The 19,769-nt window shown below is 34.6% G+C and overlaps 1 protein-coding gene across 11 annotated transcripts in view; it reads right to left on the bottom strand.

The window, feature by feature from the left end:
• Positions 1-19,769, bottom strand: part of MLLT10 (MLLT10 histone lysine methyltransferase DOT1L cofactor) — a 234,646-nt gene that overhangs the window by 39,912 nt on the left and 174,965 nt on the right. For 8 of the 11 annotated variants that reach the window (XM_059404205.1, XM_059404201.1, XM_059404195.1 and 5 more), the window contains 3 exons: positions 19,276-19,308; positions 8,682-8,729; positions 8,258-8,284 (listed from right to left, as the gene is read on the bottom strand). The exons of 1 other annotated variant lie outside the window; for it this stretch is intronic. In XM_059404205.1, coding sequence (XP_059260188.1) covers positions 8,258-8,284; positions 8,682-8,729; positions 19,276-19,308 — 108 coding nt within the window. The remainder of the gene's footprint in view (positions 1-8,257; positions 8,285-8,681; positions 8,730-19,275; positions 19,309-19,769) is intronic. 2 more of the 11 variants (XM_059404199.1, XM_059404200.1) reach the window with 2 other exon arrangements.

The raw sequence follows: 19,769 nt of genomic DNA on the forward strand, positions 1-19,769 counted from the left end.
GAACCCTGCAGGTCATAAAGGGCTTTTTTTTTTTTTTTTAAATAAAGAACTTTTCAATTTCATCCTAATGGAAAGCCATTAAAGCATTTCAACCAAACTGTATTTTTGTGGCATGATCAGAACTGTATTGTTAAAAAGATCATTTTGGAAACAATGTGAACAAGGCCCTGAAAGACAATGATACAGTGGAATCAGGGAAATAAAATTTAAGTAACTACTGCAAAGTTTGGATGAAAGATTTTAGGTACTTAAATTTGGTGACAATTTTGAAGTGAGAAAAGCAGAGGCTCAGGACTAAGCCCCAAGGAATTTCAACACTAAATTAGGATAAAGGAAAAGCCAAAAGAAAATTAATAAGAAATGGTCAAAACAAAAACACAAACAAACAAACAAGAAATGGTCAAAACGACAGAACAACCAAGTTAAGTATAATGTTAGAAGAGAAAAGGTAAGGGAAAGGACAGGAAAGGACTTGATGGGACTTGAAAGGAAGGGACAGAGAAGGGAAAGGAGTTTCCAGTAGTTGGAAGTCCTCAACAAAGACAAATATGCGAAGACGTCATCTAGGATAAGGACTGAAAAACATCCACTAGATTTGGCAATGTGAAAACTATTTCTGACCTGAGTATAGTAGTAGTTGTAGAGCCAGTAGAAAGTGGTTTAAAAGATAAATCAATGGGAAAACTTCTATTTCTGAAAAGGAGGCCAACCAGGCAACCTAAAACCTCCCTAATTAAAATGACCTAAAAATGAATACTTGAGCCTATAAGATGTAAGGGAAATCCTTAGGAATATACAGGAAAAAGCTTTTAACAGGTTGTCCTAGAGGAGCCAACCTGTATTAGTAACCCAGGGGCTTTGGCTCTAATGTCCACAAGGAAAACAGAGAATACCTTGAGCCCCCAATGGATGAAAAATTAAAACTGGTCAAGACATTGTTTATATAGACTTTCCAAGAGATACATTTTTGGGGTAAAGATAAGCCAGCCCTTGTCCGTGCACGCGTTCCCGCCCCCCCAAAACCCTACAAAACATAAAACATAAAAATCACAGCATCGGGAAAAGACAAGGAAGTCAGTTCAATTAGATTTGAGCTCTGGATAGGAGATGAGAAGTTACCCTTTGAATTTATAAGCCACAGACTTGCCTTCAACTAGGTTTTGGGTTTGAATTTACCCATGTGCCTAATAAATCCCAAATGTTAAATTAAGAAGGGTCCAGGTGATACTGTCACTTCAGTACACAACAGAAATCCACACAAAATTTCTCCGAAGGGATATATCCTTAACCCAGGCTATAAAATGAGTTCACAAACCAAAATCAGAGAAGACAGAAGAAAATGATCCCCTTCATCACAAATTAGCAGATACAAACATTATTTGACTGTTCTCCAAGAACCTTAGAAAATAAAGAGCAAATAAAGATTATGAGATAAATATTATAAATTATTAAAAACCTATGCAGAGGAATAAAAAGTACATGCAGGAAAGAAATAACAGTCTACATTAAAAAAAAAAAAAAAACTGGCATACCCTGCTGTGGTAGACAGTCTTCTAGTGACATCCACCCTCCAGCCCGAGGTTCCCTTCACCTGACAGTCAAACACTAATCAAGGTCCTACTATGAAGAAACTGGGTCAATTGAATTAAGATACTGATAAGCTGACCTTAAAAGAAATGGAGTATCTTGGATGATGTAGGTAGGCCCAGTGTAATCATATAAACCCATAAAAGGAGAACATGAAGGCAAGAGTCAGTGAAAAATGCAACAGATAAGAAAACAAGAGAGAGCCCACAGAAGGGGAAGTTAGAGAGACTCTAAGTGTACAAAGGAATCAACTCACCTTTACTAGCTCTAAGACGTAGGGACATGTGAAAGGATGGGATAGAAGCCTTAAGGAGCTAAGGGAGACCCTTAGCTGTCAGCCAGAAAGGAAATGAGGACCTCAGTACTGCAACTGCAAAGAACAACTGAGTTCTGCCAACAACCTAAAAGAGCTTGGAAGTGAATTAATGCCACACACTCCTAACAATAAGAACCCAGCGAGCCAACACCTTGATTTTAGCCTTGTGAGACTAAGCAGAGAAACCAGCTAACACAACCAGACTTCTGACTGCGTGCTAAGTTTTTTATTAGCTTTTAAGTTGCTAATTTTGTGGTTATTTGTTATGACAGCAATAGAAAACTAATATAATGTCAGAAAAAAAGGAAGTGTTCAAAGAATAATGGGGATATGCCAAAGGACACAGTGCCACCTTAAGGGGCTCCCACTGGCTGACCAGGGAACAACTGGAGCATCACAGTAAACCAGTCATAACCCACATAAATCTGTAGGTCCACACTGATATAAACTGAAAGTGTCATGAAGAATGGGATATTTACATAGTCTCACAGTTAATTCTACATCACATACTAATTATAAAGGAGAAAAGAAAGCCTTTTCATTAAAAAATGCCTGCTTATGTGCCATCTGATACATGCAATGGAAAGATCATATATATGATATCCTGCTCCAAGATCACGACTCTAATAATGAAAAAAAAATCAACTAAATCCCAAAATAAAGAGCCTATAAAATTTTGAGATAACTGTCAAAATTCGAATAATATCTGAAGAGTAGATGGTAGTAACATGGTGATGTTAATTTCCTATTTTTGATCATCATACTGTGATTTTACAGGAAAATGTCCTTGTTTGTAAAGACTATTTAAGTGTTCAGGGCTGAAAATGGCACTCTATCTGCAACTTAGTCTCAAATGGTTTAGGCAGATAAAGTTCTCTATACTATATACTAGTAAGTTTAAGAACTGTATCAAAATAAAAATATTTTTAGATATGAAAAAAGGGCTTACATGTTCTTAAAAACAAGAAAAAGAAAAACCAAACCAGACCAGGTCCATTTCAGAAAGGAACACAAAGAATTATAAAAACTGAAAAACAAATTCACTAAATATCTTTACTCCCCTCAGGCAGGTGAAATGATAAATTAATAGAGCTAAAGAGATGATGAGTGAACACAAAAAGATCAAAAGAAATTACCCAGATACAGCACAGAGAAATTAAGAAATGGAAATTATGGGGCGCCTGGGTGACTCAGTGGGTTAAGCCACTGGCTCAAGTCATGATCTCAGGGTCCTGGGATTGAGCCCCGCGTTGGGCTCTCTGCTCAGCGGGAGCCTGCTTCCTCCTCTCTCTCTGTCTGCCTCTCTGCCTGCTTGTCATCTCTCTCTCTCTCTCTCTCTGTCAAATAAATAAGTAAATAAAATGTTCAATAAATAAATAAATAAATAGATGGGAATTATAAAAGAAAGATTAAGCGGGGCTCCTGGGTGGCTCAGTGGGTTAAGCCTCTGCCTTCGGCTCAGGTCATGATCTCAGGGTCCTGGGATGGAGCCCCGCATCGGGCTCTCTGCTCAGCAGGGAGCCTGCTTCCCTCTCTCTCTCTGCCTGCTTCTCTGCCTACTTGTGATCTCTGTCAAATAAATAAGTAAAATCTTTTTTTAAAAAAAAGAAAAGAAAGAATAAGGGACATGAAGGACAGAATGAAAGTCCAAATATATCTAACAAAAATTACTGAAGAACAGAAAGAATAGAAAGAATCAGTATTTTTAAATATGGCTTCAGCTGTGTCCAGAATTGATGAAAGACATGAATTCTCTCAATCAGGAAGCAAAGAGGTCCTAAGAAGAATAAAAGTCACACCTAGACATATCACCCAAAACAAAGAGAAAATCTTAAATGAGTGGAGGCAGAACAGTTGAAGGGATAGGTACATGAATAGGAATGTGGGATTAAAGGATGGTTTGGGTTCTTTTGTGCTTTTTCAGGAAGAGGCAGAGACACGAGAGCATGTTTAGATGTAGATGAGCCAAAAAAAGTGATGGTGAGAGGATAAGGCAACTAAAATGACAAGGTTTCTGATAGGGCACAGAAGGCTGAGATCCACAGTACAAGCCTAACTCTGGATTGCAAGCAGGACTGGAGAGAAAGAAAAGGGGATGGGTACGAACCAAGGAGGTTTGCAGAGAATTGGATGATGAAAAGATGAAATTTTCAGGCAGTAAAAGTTTAAAAAAATAACCACAGCGAAAAGTAAGAGATTCTTAGAGATGTATATTAACACTGCCAAGCAATTTAAATGTCATTCAAGATTAGTATCACAAATCTATAATGATACGAATGTGTACATGGTGTGCATTTTTTTCTATAGAAGAATTACCTCAGATGAAGTATAGAAATATAGGTGGTCAGGTTAATGAAGGAGAGTATTTCAACTAAGAAGAAATGAGACTTACCTAAAATATCAATCATAAGCCACATGACAAACGTCATTAAGTTCACTACACAATGATTTTTTTCCTGTTTCTTAAGAAAATTAAAAGGAAGGTTTAGTAGGAAAAAACTGCCAACTAAAATGAAGAATATAATCTCATTAGGTGTGGCAGCTATTAAAACAATCTGCCATTCTTCTTTAAAGGCTTTCTATAATTTAAATAAAAACATTTAAGTAATGTTTTTAAAAATGTTTTAAAAAATGAAGACAAGAAAAAAAACTACTCTCAAACCTAGTATTTTAACATAACCATAATAATTTGTCTAACGTTTTATTCTATTATTCATTTATATTTCTGCCTCTTCAAATAGAATCTAAGCACCATGAAAACAGAATATAAGAAATTAACAATCCTTTGAACCATGTATATATTATCTCATGCATTATATAATTTGTTGTTCTTGGTTTGGTGTCAGGGAAAACATATCACAGATATATTTCCAAATTGCTAGATAAGATGCCTAAATAACATTTGATAACTGAATCCAGAAGATTCTACAAGAAATAGGACTATAATCTTTTTATTTCCATTACTTCCAATTTTTTTTGCTATGGTAATTACCTCTATTAAATCTAGCCTTTTCATACGTTGTACCACACCTCCTTAGAATTGAACTTACTTCTTTTTTTTTTTTTTTAAAGATTTTATTTATTTATTTGACAGAGAACACAAGTAGGCAGAGAGGCAGGCAGAGAGAGAGAAGCAGGCTCTGCACTGAGCAGAGAGCCCGATGCGGGGCTCGATCCCAGGGTCCCGGGATCATGACCTGGGCCGAAGGCAGAGGCTTTAACCCACTGAGCCACCCAGGCGCCCCAGAATTGAACTTACTTCTATACAGTCCTTGTATATCTCTAAGAAGGACTTCATTTTACGAGTCCATGTTTTAGAATTCTTTCCCTATCTTTGCTATTTTAAAATGTCCCCTTTTAATGAGTCTAGATGAGGATTTTTCCTTCACTCTTTTTCTTTGACCACTTCAATCTAAGATTGCTCATCTTTTTTTTAAGGAAGAAGTTTCTTACTTATTTCCTTCTCTCCATTTTCCTCTCTATCTACTTCTGGGGCTCCTATTATCTAGAGTCTATTTCTATTCTCCATATCATACCATTTTTAATTTAAATATGTATGAAACCCATTTATTATTTTGTTTCTCACTGTATCCACTGTTATTTATCCCATCTATTATGTTCTTTACTTTAAAAATTACACTTTTCCATACCTAAAATTTCTACTTGTTTCTTTCAAATATTTGCCTTGTTTCAAGTTATTATGATCTTCCCTCATTTTTATGTTGTTCATTACAGTGATTTATTTTCATTACAGTGATTTATTTTCTCTCCATAGTTTCTTTAGGACTGATCTGAGTAGAAAATCAAATGTTTTATTACTGCCAACATGAATTAAGTATTCTTGGTCTTGGGGTACCTGAGTGGCTCAGTCAGTTAAGCATCTGCCTTTGGCTCAGGTCATGATCCCAGGGACCCAGGATGAACCCTGCATTGAGCTCCTTGCCTATCAGAGAGTCTGCTTCTCCCACTCCCCCTGTGTGCTCTCTCTCTCTCCCCATCACTCCCACTCTCAAATAAATAAAATCTTTAAAAAAATATTTTTGGCCTCCTAAATCTTGACACACCCAGAAACAACTCTAATATAAGTTTTTCATACACCTTTTGAATGAAAATATTAGTTGCTTCAAATATTATAAGCATAATGACAAAAAGTCTGAGAAGCATGATTCTAAATACCTAGCTGTTTTTATATAAAAATACTGTTTTGTCAGGAATAGGCACATATACATATCCAAAGATCCTCAAATAAAATGACCCTCTGGGTGTGAAACAACTAATACTGGCCATCTATAGAACCAGCTCACGATGTAAGACATGGTCTCTAACCGTAGGTTTAATCATCAGGGTAGCTGGCACATAGCTTCTGCAAATACATGACTAGAAATTAATGTGAAAGGGAAACTGCTTAAGAAAGCAATCAACTGCATTATACAGAGAAAAAGAACATTATCAAGATTGTGATAATCATTAAAGATGATCTAATTGTACTTATTCTGATGTCAGATTCACCAACCAAGCAACTTCCCAATTATTACTAGTTTTCCCAAGATTACTTTAAAAAAGAGTAAGATAAGCAACATTTGGCATTCTTGACAATAATGTTTTAATCACAAATGATTAAGGGACATTCTTCACTTTTCCCACATCGGCTTGAATCAGTCCACCTGATCAACTCCAGGTTTACTAACAAAATCAAAAGACTAGTGAGAACGTGGGATTTTGAAAATAATAAATCTGGTATAAAAAGTCATGTCTAGGAACCTTCAAATTAATTAGAAAAAATATTTAGAAGGTACCACTTGGTGACTAATTCGGTTAGGAGTAAGCAGAGAACAAAATGGACAGACACAGTCTTGATAAAAAAGACAAGAGAGGAGACAACTTCTCAGGAAACACTAAGGATTACAAGAAAGAGTAACTACTTCAGAAGCATAGTTTTTATAAATATAAAGGTATCATTATTTATCACTATTATGTAATTATTAAAACATTTTTCTCAAGTACACTAACAGGACAATACTTTTGTAAACACACTCAAGTTATTGATGTATACCTGAAAGTAACCATTTCTTTTGGGGGCAAAACCTACTTCTAAAATTTCTACTAATTTAAACATTCATAAACCTGAAATTACAGTAAAAAAACCCTAATTTTTTTCTTCCACTCTAAATGCTTTCACAGCTACTGTCTTCCTTCAAGTTAAACTTTTCTACATGTTCATCTGTCCAGTTTCTTCAGTTCATCAAATATTCGTCTCTTGCATCCTAACCTATCTTTCCAGAGTCCTTTCCACCTACTAAGACTCTCCTATCTTAAAATAAACCTGATTCACCTCCTTGTCTTCTCTACCAACCTTGCTTAGCTATGACCAATCTCACAATTTGTTACTTTCACCCCATCTGGACTTACGTCTAATTCTCCTTCACACCTAAACTCGAACCTCCTCTATTCATTTGCACCTAAACATCTCCACCTCAACAGCTTACTGGCAAACGAATACCTACCCTCCCCAGCTACTGCCATTCAACTTATTGAGAATTACTACCCATTCTTCTTGGGTAATATTAGTCCTACTAGTCTGATTACCATTACCCTCGCTCAGGCCCTCAATACCTTCAGCTAGATTACAACAAAAATCTAATTGGTTTCTCTCTTCTCTAGCTCCTTTCAATATCCTTATATGCTACACCCAGATGAATCTTCCTGAATAACAGATTTTATTTTTTTCCCCAACTCCAACTATTTCCCAACTACCAACTATTTTCAACTCCTTTAGCTAGTAGCTAAAGCTATTATTTTTCATATATTTCATGTCAAATGTCAGTATCATCACTTTACACACCTATGTGTCCTTGTGCTATTTGTATTCCAGGGACTGCAAGTCTAGCCCTGATCCCTATCTCCAAATAGCTCTATTTTAACCTTTCTTTAAGCATCAGGTAAAATGTTACATGTTCTGGATCGCTCATTTCCTCAGCTCAAAGTAAGTTTTCATGACCTTGAACTCCTTTTATATTGCAGATCATTAAAGAAGTTATAACTATATGTCTTGAAATTATTATTTACATACGTATTTATCCTTTTAGATTTTATGTTCCTGAAAGGATCCATTTGCAGTACAATTATTTCCTCAAAGTAAATGACCATGATTTTAGATACAGAAAGATCTTTATACTTTTCAAATGAAAAAAAAAGGCAAAGAAACTGTTGAGAAGGAGAAGTTCCATAGTGCAGGTATTCATAGCTGGCAAGATTAGTCATTAACATGTGAAACTGAGGTTTTTAGGGGAGGGACAGGGGTGCAGTAGATGCATACATTAACTGGGTTAAGAAGAGTGGATTCAGAATACTCACACTCACTCTCAACTGATCTAGAAATATCTGAAAAACACATTACAGAATCAGAAAATAGTTATAAATCATAGAATATGGTCTCAGATTCTTCTTTCCCTCAGTGAGAGAAAAGGATCATAGATATAAAAAGTGGTCTTAAAAATCAAAGGTCTAGGCATCTAGACTCTGTCAGGTAAATAATTTTAGAAATCCTAAAATCCATCCTACCATGTCTTAGACTATATGACAAATCCAAAAATGTACAACAATAAGAACATGGTAACAGTTCACCCCACCAACCATCCAGAATTATGGAGAATTCCTTTAAGTTACCATTTTGGGGACTACAGATACTACTACTGTTTTATATGAGGAGGTTTCTAAACTACATTAGGATTAATTTAACACTGTTATCCTTAAAGCCATGTTTGAATTTGGTACATACCTATGAATTTAAGTTCCTGCTTTGTTAGTGTAGAATTGTCATCTCTGTCTAAAGAAAAGACATACTTTAATTTTGAAATTTTAATAACCAGTTTCTAAAAACTACCATAACAGGTATAAGTTGAGAAATTTAAGACATTATAGGGGGTTAAAGTCCAAAAAAATAAATAAAATTAAATTAAAAGGGTTAAAGTAAAACAAAACAAAACAAAACAATAAAAAATAAACACAAAACTATGGAAAATTTAAAAGTCATTATAAATTTGTTTTCACTAAAATAAAAAAGGCAGCATTCTAAATAGATTGTTAATGACATTACCATTTAGTTAATTTAAAAGTAATATTTATAAATTCACTTCCATTTACACTAATCCATTCACTTTTCAGGTTCTGTCTCTCTTCCAGTTTCAATGTGACACTTACAAATTCATTTCACTTTGTAGTCGTTAACATGCATACTGAGAATTACTTTTTCTCCCCAGTGGCTGATTCACCATCCAAATGTTAATATCCTTCTATGTTTATCACTTAAGAGTCTCTGAAGCCCATCTTCCAGAAACTTAGAGTGATCCAAGAGACAAACAGCTTGGCTGACTTGAAATGGAAGCAGTCTTACTGTCTTATCTAAAACATATGTCTTAAACTACTTAGCAAGGCTATACAGTATTAGTCAAATTCCTTTCTGCACAGGAACAAACACTGGAACAAACAGTAGCATTTGCTGCATCCTGGAATGTAACAATGTATTATATAAAAATAAAGAATACTCCCAACTATATCAAGTAAGAAGGAAAATCAAGTCTATTGTGATTAAAAAGAAATTAGATCTAGAACGATCTAGATCAATGGTTCTCAATCTCCACACTGTTCACAGTAACAACTTCTCCCATCAGTAGTATCTCATTATGTATAGTGAATCTCAAATGATCAACAGGATATGGTTATGCCTGAGTGCTCATCTCTTCATCTTAGACCCCCCACCTTCTTAATGCTTGCCTGAAATAAAGAGGTGACACATGTAAAGAACAAAGATCTAGTTTCCTACAACTATTATGACAAACCTGAGTAGGATTCCATTCTTGAGGAAGAACATTCACCCGTAAAAATCAATTAGCATTCATACTTATTCTCAATCCTATAGCAGATATTTATGAATAATTGGATGACATTACTTTGCCTCCTCCATCAAATGAGATTTGTTTAATGAGCATGGTCGTGACAAACTATAAGTACCGTAATTAAAGAAAATTTAAATGCACAGTAAATGGGGCAAAGAAATCAATTAGCAAATACTGCTGGTGAAAATAGATCTAAGCTCTTTAGCTACTTTAATCTACTATTTCAAAATTATATTAAAAATGAGAATTGCCAAGACAAATGCACGAGCAAATTCCCTTACTGCAGCAAAGAAAAAGTTACTACTCTGAGAGAAACAAGAACTGCCTAATGCAAAGTTTAATTCCCAAGGAAAATGAACATATTACCAAGAATATATTAAACCTCCTCTAGGACTGTGTAGGAACTGACAATGATGTAACATTTATGGAGATCGAGTAGATGACAAGCTAAGTGTCAATGAAATAAAGATGAATAAAACCCAACTCCTACTACTCCAAATGAGATAATAGTCTAGTAAGAAAAACTGGTAAATAAATTGTTAAATAACCTAAAAAGTATTAGAGTAAAATCATAACCTGAAACAGAACAATGAAAACCAGCCAAATATATGTTAGATTTCAAATGGACTACAAAAGTAACCTATAGGGGCACCTGGATGGATCAGGAGGTTGAGATTTTGGCTAAGGTCATGATCTCAGAGTCCTGAAAATCAAGCCCCACAGTGGGCTCTGTGCTGCATGTGGAACCTGATTGAGATTCTCTCTCTCCCTCTTTCTCTGCCCCTCAGTCAAGCACCCAACTCTTGATTTCAGCTCAGGTCAAGATCTCAGGGTCATGGGATTGAGCCCCACGTCAGGCTCTGCACTCAGCAGGGAGTCTGCTTGAGATTCTCTTTCTCCTTCTCCCTCTGCTATGGGCTCGCACTCTCTCTCTCTCTCTCTCTCAAATAAGTAAATAAACAAATCTTTAAGATATTTAAATGACTATTCTGTCTTTCCAATTTGCCTTAAAAGTTTCCAAAATTTACAACAAGATTTTTACGTTGTATCTTTGTCCTACCTGTTCTCTTTTTTCTTTAACGGAGATAATACGCTTAGTATTATTTCTCTAACTCTTAAAGCTTTCTGAATTTCTCTGGTCACATAAAATTCATCCCACTGCACCTAATATGTTTTTTTTTTTAATTTATTGGCTTAAGTGTTTTCTTAAAAGTATTTTTCTTTGTATTGATGATAATTTCATTTCCTTATCAGAAAGCACCAATTTCAAGATTTTCTGTAATATTATATGAACACACCCAGAAGAACCACCACCATTAAGTCCTAAGATCCTCTCCAAAATGTATCAAATTAGGATATATGTTTAACATTCAACACTTATGGCTATTAATTAATACACAGTATTTCCTTGGTTCTTAAACCTTCATTAAATTCTTTAAACAAGTCTCAGTGAAGTAACATTTTAATTTTATGAAGTTCTATATAATAAAACATTTTCTATCACATACTAGAGAATAAATAATTAATATAACCCAGTCTTTAAAACTTCACAAAGCCTCAAATGTCTAAGGGAAAATGTTTTGTTGTTGTTTCACAAAGGTGAGACAAATATTGACTAAGATAATATGACGAAGATATAAGTCACAGAACCAAACAAACAAAAATTGCCTAGAGAAGCAGTAGATACAGACTGAAGAAGAACATTAGAACACTGCATATGAGAACCCAGAAGTTTGTGATGTTTGTTTAAGATAATTCTCTCAATAGTTGTCAGAAAAAATTTTGCAGAGGCACAACTATGCTTACTTTTAAAATCTTTCAGTAGATAAAGAAGGAAGATCATACCTGCAGACACTACTAAAGTCTAAATTATAGATTTTGCAGAGAATAGTACAGAATGAAACTACAAGTAGGTTATACTAATGAAATATAAACTTGAAGAGATGAGACTGGAGAGTCTAGTAAGTGGCAGATTATGAAAAACTCCACATGCCATTCTAAAATATATTCATTTTATCTCATAAATACCAGACAATTCTTAAGAATTGAAGTAAGACAGTAACATGGTCTGATATTCATTTTTAAATAAGCCACTGATTCTGGTGGCACCCAGAGAATCAGCTAGATAATGAAATGAAGGTTAGAAGGTTGCTGAAAGAATTCAAATGGCAAATTATGTAGGAATACCTAAGTAGAAGCAATGAAAACTTAGGTTTCCTTTATAGGAAAAAAAACCAATGATTACTAAAAGGAAAAACCTTTAAAAATAATAATGACAACCAAGAAAATGAGAAGGGAGAGTTTAACTCTCTAGCATAACTGATTCAGGTGACTAAATCCCCACAGAATAAGAAAAACAGAAGCAGACTTTGAATGGGAATATATAAAAGCAAGAGAGATTTATTAGATTGTTGGAAATGAGCCTGGAACTCAAGAGAAAATTCTACATTGGTGAACCTAAAGGTTTATCAAATTTTATCTTTTCAAAGAACCAGGTCTTAGTTTCATTGATTTTTTTTCTATCGTCTTTTTAAGTCTCTAATTTATTTTTGTTCTAATCTTTGTTTTTCCTCTCCTTCTAAAATTCTGGACTTCATTTGTTCTTTTTCTAGTTTCTTGAGGAGTAAGTTATGTTGAGATTTTTCTTGTTTCTTGAGGTAGTCATTAATTACTAAGAACTTTCCTCTTAAAACTGTTTTTGCTGCATCTAATACATTTTAGTATGTTACATCTCCACTTTTATTTCAAGGTAACTCTTGATTTCTCTTTTGATTTTTTTCTTTGACCCATTAATTATTCAGTAGCAATGCTGTTTAATCTTGACACAACTGTCAATTTTCCAGTTTTCTTCCTATAATTAATTTCTAGTTTCATGTCACTGTAGTCAGAAATTATATGTGTAATACAATTCCAATCCTCTTAAATTTATTAGGACTTGTTTGATGGCCTAACATATAATCTATCTTTGAAAATGTTCCATGTGCACTTGAGAAGAATTAGTATACCCTTTTGTTTTTAAATGGAATATCCTACAAATTATCTGTTCAAGTCCATCCAGTCTAATGTGTTAAGGCTGATGTTTCCTTATTGAATTTGTCTCAATGACCTATCCAATTATGTAAATAAGGTCTTAAAGTCCCATACTATTACTGTATTAATATTTCCTTTATATACTTGGTGCTCCTATATTGGGTGCATAAATATTTATAATGTTATATCTTCTTGTTAAATTAGCCAGTAATACCTTTTTGTAATAAGGCGATTAATTAACCATGAAGCAGATACAGTAGGCAATATAATGGCTTCCTCCTCAAAGATGCTCATGCCTTACTGCCCAAAACCTATTAATATGTTATCTTAAATGGCAAAGGACTAAACAAATGTATTTAAATAAAGAAGCCTAACACAGAGACACTATCCTGGAATCCTGGATTGTCTGGGAGAGTCCAATCCAATCATCCAAGTTGTCATTAGTTTTGAATCTGAGAATCAGAGGACAGAAGCATAAGAGAGACTCCACCCAAAACTGCTGGCTTTGAAGACAGAGGATGGTGCAACTGGGGTGGGAGGGGGGCAGGCAGAGTTCTAAAATTTGGAAGAAGTAAGGAAACAGATTCTCCCCTAGCACCTTAAAAAAGGAACAAAGCCTGCCTAACACCTTGATTTTAACCTAGTGAGTCCATGTCAGACTTCTAGCCTATAGACTGTAAGATGATAAATTTATACTGTCTGAAATTGGCAATAATTTGTTACAGCAACCATAGAGAATGAATATAGAATAAGATGAAATGTAAATTTTTTCTCTTCCTTTCCCACTGATAAGTTTTAAGCTTTTTATTGCTTAATACTCAATATAATAAAGAAAAAAATGAAAATCTAACATTTAACACCCCATGTCCCCAGTAGGATGGTTATACCAAAAACAATCAAACAAAATAATAGGTGTTGGCAAGGCTGTGGGAATACTGGAACCCTTGTGCACTGCTGGTGGGAATGTAAAATGGTGCACCCACTATAAAAAACAGCATGACACTCTATTTTAAAATAGAACTACCATATGATGCAGCAATTGCATTTCTGGGTAAAATGACAATTCAAATAGATATTTGCACATCTACTTTCAAAGCAGCTTATTCACAATGATCAAAAGGTGGAAGCAACCCAAGAGTCTCTCAACAGATGAAAGAGTAAATGAAATGATGGTATATACAAACAATGGAATATTATTCAGCCTTAAAAAGAAAGGAAGTTCTGGAGGCATCTGGGTGGATCAGTCGATTAAGTGTCTGCCTTCAGCTCAGATCATGATCCTGGAGGCCGGGAATCAGGCTTTACCTAAGGCTCCACGCTCACCGGGAGTCTGCTTCTCCCTCTGCCCCTCCCCCAGCTCATGTTCTCGCTCCCTCTTTCTCAAATAAATAAATAAATAAATATTCTTTTTTAAAAAGAAAGGAAATTCTGATACATGCTATAACATGGATAAACCTTAAGTATATTACACAAAGTGAAATAAGCCATTCACAGGAAGAAAAATACTGTAAGAGTCCATTCATATGAAGTATCTAAAATACTTCATGCAAACTGAAAGTAGAATGAATGGTAGTTGTGCTAGGAAGGGGGAAGGGAGAAATGGGAGTTTTATAAGATGAATAAGTCCTGGGACTGGCTGTACAACTATGTGAATATATTTAATACTACCAAACTGTATATACATTTAAAAATGGTTAAAATGGCAAAATTTATATGTATTTTATAACAATTTTAAAAAAGAAACACCTGAAAAAAAAAAAGAAAAAAAAAAACATGGATTTTTTCCCAACTAAATCCAAGTGATTCTTCCTCAAGCCACCATAGGCAAAATATCACTTTACCAGGTATCATTCCTATGCTTGTCTTTGTAATTAAAAATACAAGTTCAGGGATGCCTGGGTGGCAGAGTCGGATGAGTGCACAATTCTTTATTTTGACTCAGGCCATGATCTCAGGGTCATGAGATCGAGCTCTCAGCAAGGAGTCCACTTGGGATTCTCTCTCCCTCTCCCTTTCCTCCTCTTGCTCTCTTTCTCATAAATAAATGAATCTTTAAAATGAAATGAAATTTAACTAATTTTTTAAAAAGTCCAGAGCAATTATCAAGAAATTAAAAGCATCCAAATTGAAAAAGAAGAAGTAAAACTGTCACTACTTGCAGATGATATACTATATACAGAAAACCCTAAAGACTTCACAAAACAAAAAACAAGAACAACAAAAACCTATTAGAATAATAAACAAATTCGGTAAAGTGGCAGGATACAAAATCAATATATCAAAATTTGTTGTGTTTTTGTACATTAAAAACAAACTACCAGGAAGAAAAATTAAGGAAACAACCCCAAGGGTGCCTGAGTGGCTCATTTGGTTAAATGACCAACTCTTGATTTTGGTGTAGGTCATGATCTCAGGGTCCTGGTATCAAGCTCTGACTGGGCTCTGCACTTAGCAAAAGAGCCTGTTTGAGGATTCTCTCTCTCCCTTTGTCCCTTCTTCCACATGCACACTTCTCTCCCTCTCAAATAAATAAATCTTTTTAAAAAAACTCCTATTTTTAAGTACATCAAAAATAAAATACAGGGCGCCTGGGTGGCTCAGTGGTTAAAGCCTCTGCCTTTGGCTCAGGTCATGATCTCAGGGTCCTGGGATCGAGCCCTGCATCGGGTTCTCTGCTCAGCAGGGAACCTGCTTCCTCCTCTCTCTGTGCCTGCCTCTCTGCCTACTTGTGATCTCTGTCTGTCAAATAAATAATAAATAAAATCTTTAATAAAATACATAGAAATACATCTAATCAAGAAGGTGAATGATCTGTATACTGGAAACTTTAGATATCAATGAAAGAAACTGAAGGCACAAATAAATGGAAAGATATTCCATATTCATAGACTGGAATAACTAATATTGCTTAAATGTTGATACTACTCAAAGCACTCTACAGATTCAACACAACCCCCCATCAAAATTCCAACAGTACTTTTCACAAAAATAGAACAACCCCCAAATCTGTATGAAACCACAAAAGACCCTAAATAGCCCAAGCAATCTTAAGAACAAAGAAAAAAGCTGGAGGCTTCACACTCTTGATTTCAAACTACATTACAAAGCCCTAACAATTGTTAACAGTATGGTATCAGCATAAAAACAGACACATAGATAAATGAAACACAATTACGAGCCCAGAAAAACACCCATGTATATAGGGTCAATTTATTTACAAGAAGCCAAGAATATACAAGGACAGTCTCTTCAATACAGTGTTGGGAAAACTGAACAACTACATACAGAAGGAAACTGGACAACTACCTTACACTGTACAGAAAAATTAACTCAAAATGGATTAAAGATTTGAGTAATATAAATTTTCAAAAGACCATCAAACTCTTAGAAGAAAACATAGGCAGTAAGCTCCTTTATATTAGTCATGATATTTTGAATTTGACTAAAACAAAAAACAAAACAAAACGCCAAGTAAAGGATACCAAACTCAAAAGGTACTGCATTAAAAAAAATAATAATAAAATGGTACTGCATAACAAAAGAAACCATTACCAAAATAAAAAGGCAATGCACTGAATGAGAAAACATTCTCAAATCTGTATCTGATAAGGGGTAAATATCTAAAATACATTTCAAAAACTCACATAACTAAGGGTGCCTGGGTAGCTCAGTCAGTTAAGTGTCTGCCTTCATCTCAGATCATGATCCTGGGGTCTTGCGATGGAGCCCCATGTCAGGTTCCCTGCTCAGCAGGGAGTCTGCTTCTCCCTCTGCCCCTCCTACCACCAACCTCCTGCTCATGCTTTCTTCTGTGCTCTCTCTCAAATAAATAAATAAATCTTAAAAGAATAACAAAAAAACAAAACTCATATAACTTAAAAGCAAGAAAACCCCCAAACAATCTTACTAAAAAATAGGCAGAGGACCTGAATGGCTTTTTTTCCAAAGAAGACATACAGATAGCCAACAGGTATATGAAAAGATACTTAAGATCACTAATCATCAGGGGCTGCCTGGGTGGCTCAGTTAGTTAAGTGGCTGCCTAGGGCTCAGGTCATAATTCCCATGGTCCTCAGGAACCAGCCCCTCATCAGATTTCATGCTCAGTGGGGAGCCTGCTTCTCCCGCTCCCTTTGCTTGCTGCTCCCCCTGCCTATATCCTGATCTCTCTTTTAAATTAATAAAATCTTTTAAAAAAAAATAATCAGGGAAATGCAAATCAAAACCACACTGAGATATCGCCTCACGTCTGTTAGAATAGCTATTAACAAAAAGTCAAGAAGTACTACTAAGTATTGGCCAGGATGTGGAGAAAAGAGAACCTTTTGTATAGTGTTGGTGGGAATGTAAAATAGTACAGTCAAAATGGAAAAGTCTGGAAGTTCCTCAAGAAGTTAAAAGTTGAACTGCCATATGACCCAGCAACTTCACGTCTGGATAATTATCTGAAGAAAATGAAAATATTAATTTGAGGAAATATATGCACCCCAAGTGCACTGTAGCATTACTAATAATAGCCAAGGCATGGAAACAACCTAAATGGCTATCAACGGGTGAATGGTGGTAAAAATACGCTATATGTACATACAACAGAATATTATTCAGCTATAAAAATGAACAAAAGTTTGTCATTTGTGACAATGTGAATGGACCTAGAGGACATAATGCTAAATGAAATAAGTCAGATGGAAAAGATAAATATCATATGATCTCATACACTGAATTTAAAACAAAACGAAACCAAAGTATTTCCAAACTAACGAATACAGAAAACTGACTGGTGGATGCCTAGGGAAAGGGGAGGTGGATATGAAGCAAAATGGATGAAGAAGGTCAAAAGGTACAAACTTCTAGATATAAAACAAAGAAAGAAAAATACAAAAGTCCATTATTTATTTCACTTTTCTAGATTATGTGACGAAGAACACATAAGTATCTGAGAACACTACCACAGTGTTTTCTCTCAGACACAATCGTGTAAAACACAAAATGTTAAAGAAAATGTGTTCATTATATTAATCCCATGACATTAATTTCACTCACCCATACAGAAAAACATGACAATAGTCTCATTAAATTGAAACAATCCAGTACTTTGTCAGCTAATAATGGTAGAGGATTTGGGGGGCAATTCACAACTGCTCCCCACAATATCTACTCTTTTATTTCAAGCATATGCTTTGTTCAAACTTTCAGCATGTCTCTAAATTCTATACTCCAAAATTAAAGAGTAAGATTTAACCATGCAAACTGAAAAATACGTTAAAAACTCTTGTTTTTATACTTTCCCATGGAAGAATGGTAACATATTTAGTTTATTTTCAAGAATGCTTCCAATTCCTTTTCCTCTAGATACCTAAAGTTTAAGAGCTCCATGTTATCTGGAAAATTCATTATTTGAGACTCTGCAGTTCCAGGTTACACAAGGAAGCAAGAATTAGAAATAAAAGTACTCATTAATAAAATGATCATCTGTAAAATGTGCTTCCCATCTTGACCATCCCACCCTCAGAATCAACACAAGTGTCTATGTCTGCTCATCATACCTTTAGTCTCTTGCTAGCTATAGATCTGTAAACATCTGACAATGTAATCCAAACACAACACAAATCAACTACATTAAACCACATTACCAAAATATGCACGATTTCATAAAGTTAATAAAAAAGTGCTTAAAAAAATGTGCTCAAAACTTCTTTGGATCACATGAACTATCTTAAAAAAGTCATATAAGTTAATCATCGAAAACAACAAAGATGACACTGAGTTCAATTTTTTTTGATCACTAAAGTATTAAAGGAGGGTCTTTAAAATTGAAGAAACACTGAAAACATTTCTGCAAAAATGACTTTCATTATATTGCAAAATTGAAAAAAGCTAGCATTTTTGTCTCATATCCTGATTTTAGAGAACCCAACTCTGCAGAAAATGCATCTCTCCCCAATAAAAACCTAGTTCCAAATTGGACAACATCTAAAAGGTTATCTTCCATTTATTCAGTATGTAAAATATATGGGCAAAATAATAAAAGTATTATACACACTAATTTTTTTAAATCCCCCCAACAAAATTCACATTTCAAGCTGTAAGAAGCAGCTAATTCCTGACATAGGTACCAATTACTAACTGCACTGCCAAAAGAGAGCTCAAAAGAACTAGAGAAACTATTTACAAAAATAGAAAAAAGACTTTCATGAAGTTAGAACAACACTATTATCATTTTGCCCTACAAAGAGACAATAAAAGCTAAACTGATGAACTATATTGACCTATTATCCTCCTGTGGGCAATCTACAAAAACTTTTCACTAAGGGACTTAACAATTGACGCACGGCAAAGCTGGATTTCATCTTATCAATAGAACATGCAAGCTTTCAATCGGGGTTCTCTATAAAAGGCAACCTTTGTGATAAATGAACCACCAGAGAAGATTCTAATAAAACTTACCATTGTGTATTGCATTCAGCAACTCTGAGAAAGCTTTTAAGTAAGGAAAAAAGGACTTCAGGTTAAGAACATTCTCAAACACACAAAAGAAATACATAGGCATAGACTGAATCAGTATAATAAAATCTCAGTAAGTCTATTATATATCATTGTTTGAATCATTAAAACTGCAATTCTGGATCAGTTTTTACATGTAAAAATTTCTAAATATTGTATTTCATTTGCTAATCTATCACCTAATAAATTTAAGTAAAATATTAGATATATTGTCATAATGGTAACAAATTTTCTTAGTAATAAAATATGTATGTAAAATTACTTTTAAAAAGCCGTCTGTTTAATAGTCTTTGTAATGTCTTTCTTGGTAAAAGTATCAATAGGATGCAATTCTATATTGGTCAATCTACCTCAAGAATTGTACATTCAGTAACATTATAAAGAAAAACTCCATTTTATCATCTAACCTAATCAAACATTCTATTTCTTAGACTTCA

This window comes from Mustela nigripes, chromosome 6 (assembly GCF_022355385.1).
Source record: "Mustela nigripes isolate SB6536 chromosome 6, MUSNIG.SB6536, whole genome shotgun sequence".
NCBI lineage: Eukaryota > Metazoa > Chordata > Mammalia > Carnivora > Mustelidae > Mustela > Mustela nigripes.